At 36.0% G+C, this 8,584-nt stretch overlaps 1 protein-coding gene across 5 annotated transcripts in view; it reads left to right on the forward strand.

Annotated features, from left to right (window-relative positions):
* SREK1 (splicing regulatory glutamic acid and lysine rich protein 1) overlaps positions 1-7,302 on the forward strand; it is a 51,400-nt gene extending 44,098 nt beyond the window's left edge. For 4 of the 5 annotated variants that reach the window (XM_005892790.3, XM_070357541.1, XM_005892791.3 and 1 more), the window contains 2 exons: positions 1,010-1,154; positions 2,220-7,302. In XM_005892790.3, the coding sequence (XP_005892852.2) occupies positions 1,010-1,154; positions 2,220-2,369 (295 nt within the window). In that variant the 3' untranslated portion in view covers positions 2,370-7,302. The remainder of the gene's footprint in view (positions 1-1,009; positions 1,155-2,219) is intronic. The other variant, XM_070357540.1, reaches the window with a different exon arrangement.
* The last annotated feature ends 1,282 nt before the right edge of the window (positions 7,303-8,584 follow it).

An 8,584-nucleotide genomic window follows, 5' to 3' on the forward strand; every position in this document is an offset into this window, starting at 1 on the left:
CTTTGCAAAAGTTTATGTAGGCATACGTATGAATCTTTTATTGTACTTGGAATTTTAGTTATGGTTCAAAAATCTTCCCTTTCATTCAAGTTTGAGAGAAATTCACTTACATTTTCTTGTAGTACTTGTATTATTTCATTAAAAAAATTTAGGTCTCTAATCCATTTGGATTTATTTATGTGAATGAGATACGGACCCACTTTTATCATTTTCTGAATAATAATCCAATTGTTCCCAAGTCTTTATCTTTTCCCCTATGATTTGAGATGCTTTATTGAATTTTCACATGTACTTGGGTCTGTTTCTTAAGTGTTTTTGTTTGTTTGCCTGATCTTAGTGTTTATTTTAAAGCTACTCATAATTAAGACAAAGAATTCTGTATTAGGGTTAATTATTTTGAGTTGAAGATGTCTTGTTACGCTTCTGATATGAAGTGCATCATTTTTTTCCCCTCTAATTTTAGGGATATGTTGTTTCTGCAAATGGAACGCCTTCAGTCCATCTTCTGCTTAGCGTTCGCTCTTGAATTGGTGGGTGGGACTTTGTGAATGAGAGGAGGGCGCATGGTGTCATTGGTTATTTGAAGTTCCAGGTTTTTGTAAGTCATGCAGTCTTGCCTGAGAAGTCATTCAGCCTTATCTGATTCTTTTATCTTTTTTAAATTATTTTCTGGTTATTCATTTTTTGCTTTGAAAAAAGGGGTAAAAGTATTATGTATTTGATTTTGTTTTATCCTAATTACAGTAGATAAATAAACCTTGAATGTTTTAAAACTAAGAAATTGGTAATACAAGATTGCGCCTCTGCAGAAATGACTGTGTGTCTTTAAAAAGTTAACTGGGTGTGGGATTGAGGTGGTGGGTTACAGGACTCATGTACGTTACTTGGTCCACCAGGTTACTGATACGCTTGTTTACAATGCATTAGTATTAGGTAAGAATATTTAGTTAACAATATACTGGGTATTTACTTTTTAAGATGTTAACTGACATTATTAATACTCCTATAGCAGAAATAAGAAGGATAAAAAGAGGGAAAAAGAAAAGGACCACATCAGTGAAAGAAGAGAGAGAGAGCGTTCAGCTTCTACAAGGAAGAGCTCTAATGATAGAGAAGGGAAGGACAAGGTGGAGAAGAACAATACTTCACTTAAAGTAAGCAAGTCTTTCCATGTTTAGGGTCTAAATAATAAGTATGAGATTGTTCTTTATTTCATAGAGAGAGTAACTTTAGACAAAGCTCCTTGAGGGCAACAGTGTTTTTGGTACTACTTATTTAATATTTGTTATATCAGCAGTTTTTTCACCTAGTTTTTGAAGATAAGAACTAATTAATGTTAACTAGTGTAAACAGTTGCATACCTTATCTTATTCACAGAATGGCATACAATAAAAATTTTAACAAGGTACAGGAGTATTTCTACTTGTTGACATTTTCCTCACTGCATTTGTTTTAGCAAATTTGACAGATGATGTTATCATTGGTTTTGTGATAATATACCAATTGTTAGGTTTGTTGAATTAGAATAATTAATGGAAACCAAATTCCATCAAGTAAGGATTTTGAGGGAGGGGCTAAATATTGTAAATACTTGTGAATTAGGTTATTTTCCTTATACTGGTAAGTAATATTTGTGTTTTATGAAGTCTGGTGCTTTCATCTTACAATTTTATTTATTCCCATACTGCTAGAAGTTTATCATCATTGTCAGTAACATTGCTAATATCTCCTGAGCACTTGATACATTCCAGACACTGTTCCACATGCTCTCTTTAATTCTTGGTTGAGGACTGAATTTGGACTGTTCTTGAACAGTCTTTGGTAGGAAGAACAGTGACTTCCTTTTCTACATTCCCTTGTTTTTGCTTATTTGGTATCCAGATTACAAGTCTATCCTGGCCTCTGTGGGAACTGTTTTACTTTCAGCAGATCTCTTCCACTTTTTCAAGTCAGGCAGCAACGTTTGTTGAATTCTCCATAGAATTTCTGTGTACCTGTTTTATTCCAACTGAGTCTCCGTGGGTTGTCCCATCTTAGAAGTACAAAGGACATATCGATACATGTTTGCATATACTATTTATTTGAAAAGGTAAATGGGAGAAAATACCCAGTTTGACTAATACACAAAAGGTAAAGTTACATATTTTAGCCAGAACTAGATGTAATAGCTGGCAGCTCTTGAGAAAAATATTAAATGTATACCTAAATACTCATTGTAGGAGAAGGAGCACAATAAAGAACCAGATTCAAGCGTGGGCAAAGAAGTGGATGACAAGGATGCACCACGGACTGAGGAAAACAAAGTACAGCAAAATGGGAACTGTCAGCCCAACGAAGAAAACCTCTCTGCCAAAACGGAAGCAGTATAGGACCGACAAACGCACCTACACACACGCTGGAATAGAATCCAAAGCTGTTAATTCTCTCAGCAAGATGTTAAAAGTGAAGAAATCCAGTAGAGCATAAAGATACGAGCTAACGGCTTTTCTAGTTGTTAGGAGACTTTGTGGCCATCTTGTTACTGAGTAAGAAAACAAGCATGGACATCATGACGATAACAGGTGTGACCCAAACTCCTCATCCTCTAAATCTGTGCGTTTCCATGGCGGCTGACACCGTTGTCACGTGGTTTGTTAGTGTTTGCCAAGAACCATTACAAATAAATGGGACGTTAAAGATCTAAATTTGTTATACTATCCATAAAGACTGGAGATAAGCTTTGGAGGCTCTTTTAAGAAATGCTAGAAACTGATTTTGTATTATTTTACTTTTTTTTTTAATTTCAATATATACAAATTGATAATGTGCTTGAAATCGGTGCAAATATGTACACACCCTTGTAAGTGCAGAGTTTGTAAGAAGTTTTAACATTTACTTCACAGGATTTATAGTGATTGTGTTAAATTCTCACTGTTGTGTTTTCTTTTGCTCACAGTTTAGGACAGTGGTTTTTCTTTAAAATAGTTTTACAGATTAAAGTTGCTTAAATAAGTGGATTACAAACCAACTGACAATGCATGCTACTGTTCTCTTTCAAAAGGAAGAACAACTGTGTTGAATACTAATGACATATTAGTATTCAGTGTTTAGAATCATTGGGTCTCCCCACATAGTAAGCATTTCTTTTTGAACTTTCTTGACATTTCCGAGCTTATTATGAACAATATTGCAGTGTGTGTTGTCAGCTGTAGGTGGTAAAGGTGCCATTTATAAAAAGAAAGCTGGGTTTTCAAAATGGGCTATGGGAGCACAAGCTGAAGCTTTAGTGCCTTCTACAACGTGGTATACTGTTTTCTAGAATTTTATATGAGCTAGTCATTCTCAATTCATATGGAATTTAGATGGGTATTTCATTCCCTCCCATAGAAAAGTGTGAAAGTGATATGTCAGAAGAGTTCTTCCTTACCTAATATGAGAGGGAAGTCTGTTTTAAGAATGACTTCAGCGCTTGAAACAACAGTGCAGTTGTGGGACCATCAGTTTTATACTGTGATAACTGAAAATGAAGCAGCATGTTCTCACTTTACTTAAAGCAAGACCCTTTAGTTGTCTCCAGTGGATGGCCTTAATTATTACCTCTCAATCATCTTCTCATAAATGATGTGCTGAAATTGTGCTTAAAGGAGAGTACGTGAGGTTATTTGTTTTATGTGTGAAGTATGTTTACTTGAGCTTAAAATATAGGTCATCCTGCATTGTTAGGCACACTTTTTGCAGAAAGTATGCAGGTAGTAAAATGACAGCATTGCTAATGCTTCCCCCAACCACAGCTTATAGTTTCAGAACTCTTTTCATTGTTCCATTTCCAAAAGTTATACCTTTTAATTAGCATGTTATTAAAAAAAATCAAGTATAATTATTTTAATGCAGTCTAATACAATCAAATTACTCAGTTGCCTTACCTCATGGGGAAGAGTTACTTATAAATTTAAAGAGCTGAGTAACACATCAGTTACTTGGTTTCAACTTGAGTTTTCTTTTAATGTTAATACTATTGAAACTTAAGTATTTGGTGGAGAATGGAAGGAATTGCCCTTATTGCAAGTAATGAAGCCCGGTTTGATTATGAAGCTGCTTAACTACTCTTCATGTGTTCACAATTACTGTGTTTTTGTTTTTTTTTCCTCTTTGTCACTATGTACATTAAAATTTTTGAAAATGCTTTACTATGTAAAGTATAGATGGTCATTTTAATCATTCAACCACATACGGTTGGCTGGTAAACAGCTTATTTTGATACAGGAATGCTTGGGTGCATATGGAAGGATTGTGAAGGAGTGTGTGTCTTGCATTAAAGCTTCTTATTTATGATATGTAAGTAGAATAGAACAAATGTTTGAATCTTTGTTATTTTTAGTACCATTTCTCTAATAAAGCTAAGTATTTTAGAGGAAAATATTTGTTCATGCATTTCAAAACAGCATCTTAGGTTTATCCTGTTCTTGTTTTAGTTGGCATAGCTATGGAGATTGTTTTGGTATGGAGAGTGCATGTTTGTGTGGTGTCTATAGAGCAATCAGTTAAAGTTGAGTATTTTCTTGTGCTCTGTACTCTATTAAATGTTTGGTAAGTTGGTAATTAACATACGTAATTTGGTTTCTGATGCCAGTTATTTTTCTTGCTGATGATATTTATTCAGCTTTAAGATAACCATTCCAATCTTAAAAGACACTGATTTATAAAAATTGGGCTTGAGTAGGAATACCAGACAGAGAAGGCAATGGCACCCCACTCCAGTACTCTTGCCTGGACAATCCCATGGACGGAGGAGCCTGGTAGGCTGCAGTCCATGGGGTCGCAAAGAGTCGGACACGACTGAGCGACTTCGCTTTCACTTTTCACTTTCCTGCACTGGAGAGGGAAATGGCAACCCACTCCAGTGTCCTTGCCTGGAGAATCCCAGGGACGGGGGAGCCTGGTGGGCTGCTGTCTGTGGGGTCGCACAGAGTCGGACACGACTGAAGCGACTTAGCAGCAGCAGCCGCAGGAATACCAGAGGCCCAGAGAACGTGAAGTCATTTTCTTAAACAGGCTTAGGGAAGCGAAACTTTCTAGGGTCTAGAGGTAAGGGAGGGAGGGTCGGGGTGGGGGGAGGAGAGAGAGAGTGTGTGTTGTCTGTGTGTGTGTGTGAGAAAGATTTTCTCTTTGTTCACTTATAAGGGCTGATATGTTTTCATTTGTTTATTATTTTCTTTTAAGGTATTTCATTACTTTTTTAAAACCGTCTTTTTCATCCCAGGTAGATGTTGTCAGGAAAACGTGAGGTAAGGCCAAGAAGACAGCCATTTTATACTTGATACCATCTGTAAATTATCTTTTTCAGCTTGATTGTGTAGCGAGTATATTCTGTTCCTTAAATTGTAGTTGCTGTTCATCATTCTAGACAAATTCTGTTGGTCCTTCTGTTTTTGTTCTTCAGCAGTGTACACTGTTAATAAAAGATGTTCTTTATAAGCTAGCCAGTTTCGTGTGAGGAAACAAGTATAAACTCTTAACTTTTGCAGCTGTCTCATTATTTTCTATTGAGTCTAATTAACACATAGTTAAAAATACATAAGTCAGCTTGTGCTCTTCTGTTTAGAATTATTTCCCAAGATATTCAGTATTTGCTATGTTGATCTTGAGAAGTATCAGAGACTTAAATTTTGACATGTGTGATTGAAAAGTAAACACTGGCATTTAGAATCAGTATTTATTTTTTGGTCAAGAAAATAATTTCTTTTGTGATATTAGTCATCCTCAGTATCCTCATTCATTCTTATACGTTATATGGGTTGCTATGTTTAAAACTTGAATCTGGAGGCAAATTTGGTCCCAACTGAAGATATCATTCAAATTTAAGGAGTATGATATGCAATAGGCTTTTAAAAGTTTAAACATTTGGAATAATTGTTGTTCAGTCACTAAGTCGAGTCTGACTGCAGCCCCATGGACTGCAGCACGCCAGGCTCCTCTGTCCTTCACTGTCTCCCGGAGTTGGCTCAGATTCGTGTGCGTTAAGTCAGTTACGCTGTCCAACCAGCTCATTCTCTGCCACCTCCTCCTCCTCTGCCTTCAGTCGTTCTCAGCATCAGGGTCGTTTAGTATGATTTGATTTAAATCCTACTTTAGTAATTGAATTAGCAGTTAAAATGAATTCTTTTTGAGTGTTGTATTGAATAACATTTCAATGAGATATTTCTTATATTTTTATTGAAAGGAGTATCTGGTTTTAATTGGGTCACTTATGAAGTAGAGCCGTTTCCACAAAGTAATTACATTCCTTCAGTGTTTTAAAGATTTAAAAGAATTTTTACTACATATAGAACTTAGTATTTTCTCATGTTTATTCAGTAATAGTCATTTAAAATTGTTGATTTTTAAGTTTCAGAGGTTAGTGCTCTCAAAAGAGCTAAGTGATATTTCTGGAAGCAGGAGTCAAGTATAAATGTAATAAAATAATCTTTTAAAAATAAAATTCACTTCCCTACTTAATCTTGGATTTGTGGGTGAATTTGTTTTTCTTAAATACACTTTTATTGGTGATTCTGCCAAAGATTGGTACATAATTTTTAAAATAAAAGCTTAAGCTATTATTACTAGATGAGATTTAGAAACTAATAACTAGATTTCTTTCTATTTCATTTTAAGGTACTTCTATAGTTTGTAGCCAATCAATTTATTACAATTGTTAGTTTATATGTAATGCAACATTTCTTAACATACTGTTCTTAGATTTTTAGTGTGTTGTCTGATTTTTAAATTTACTTTGTAACATTTTAATTTTGAGACTTGCCAACTTTTATAAAACTTCACAAATTTTACCAGTAAGATTTCCTTTCTGAGAATTGGAATAGAATAATAGTTGCCTTCATTCTTGACTAAGTTCTATTTGCTAGGTAGATAATTTCTTAACTATATCTGTAAGTTCAAATTCGTGAAATTCATGCTGAAAGAGTTGAAGAGATTGTTCTACCATTTAAGGTTACTGGTAGGCAAAACACTGTTGGGAAACAGTACAGAATTCTCTTAATTTCCACAGGAGGTTATATTTGGGTGTACTGTGTAGTTATATAGGTAGTTCAATTTAATAGTTAAATATTACTTTTCTCCATCTTAACTAGGTTTAATACAGTAGTGCTAATCTTTACGTAATGCTCTATGGATCATCAAGGGAAAGGTTTAAAATGTAAAACAAAGGTACTGCATAGGTGGTGTATGTTTATGTGAGTAGGACTGCTTCCAAATGGTACCAGTGAAGATTTATCAGAAGCTGCTGCTGTTGTGTTGCTCTATTTTTAATAAAATGAAAATCTTAAAGTCTCCACTGTTGAGTAGTAATTTCATCTAAGACATTTAATTACATATTTACAGCATACTTTTATAACTGAAAAGTTGTTAATAGCCTTTTTGATCATTGGGGATTCTTCATGTTAGGTGGCCATCTCAAGTCAAAGCTTTGCATCTCTAACATTTTGCAGTGTTCCAGTAAGTGACAGCGGCTCTTTGAATCTCCCTTTTGTTTTCAGAATCAACTTTCTTTTTTTTATTGGAGGATAATTTCTTTACAGTGTTGTGTTGGTTTCTGCCATATAACAATGGAAATCAGTCATATATATATATATATATATGTATGTATGTATCCCCTCCCTCATTAGCCTCCCTGCCCTCTCCCGTCCCACCCCCTAGGTCGTCAGTGAGTGCGAGGGTGGGCTCCCTGCCTTATAAAGCAGCTTCCCACTAGTTTTACACTTAATGGTATATATATGTCAGTGCTGCTTTCTCAATTCGTCCTACCCTCTCCTTCCCCTGTTGGGTCCACAAGTATGCTTTCTATGTCTTCATCTCCATTTCTTCCCTGTAAATAGGTTAATTAGAACTATTTTTCTAGATTCCATATATGTGCCTTAATATACGATGTTTGTTTTTCTGATTTGTTGTTTAGTGGCCAAGTCGTGTCCGACTTTGTGACCCTGTGGGCTGCAGCACGCTGGACTTCCCTGCCCCTCACCATCTCCAGGAGTTTGCTCAAGTTCCTGTCCATTGCATCAGTGATGCCATCCAACCATCTCATCCTCTGTCGCCCTCTTCTTCTGCCTTCAATCTTTCCCAGCATCAGGGTCTTTTCCAATGAGTCGGCTCTTTGCTTCAGGTGGCCAGAGTATTGGAGCTTCAGCTTCAGTATCAGTCCCTCCAGTGAGTATTCAAGATTGATTTCCTTTAAGCCTGACTAGTTTGATCCCCTTGCTGTCCAAAGGAGTCTCAGGAGTCTTCTCCAGCACCACAATTCAAAAGCGTCAGTTAATTCTTCGGTGCTCTTTGTGGTCCAGGTGTCACAACCGTATGTGACTACTGGAACGACCATAGCCTTGACCAAACGGACCTTTGTCAGCAAAGTGACGTCTTTGCTTTTGAACACACTGTCTAGGATTGTCATAACTTTCCTGCCAAGAAGCAGTCGTCTTCTGGTTGCATGGCTGCAGTCACCATCCGCAGTGATTTTAGAGCCCAGGAAGAGGAAATCTGTCACTGCTTTCACATTTCCTTCTATTTCCCATGAAGTGATGGGACCAGAAGCCATGATCTTAGTTTTTTTAATATTTAG

The sequence above is a fragment of the Bos mutus genome, chromosome 20 (genome assembly GCF_027580195.1).
Source record: "Bos mutus isolate GX-2022 chromosome 20, NWIPB_WYAK_1.1, whole genome shotgun sequence".
NCBI classification, from domain to species: Eukaryota; Metazoa; Chordata; class Mammalia; order Artiodactyla; family Bovidae; genus Bos; species Bos mutus.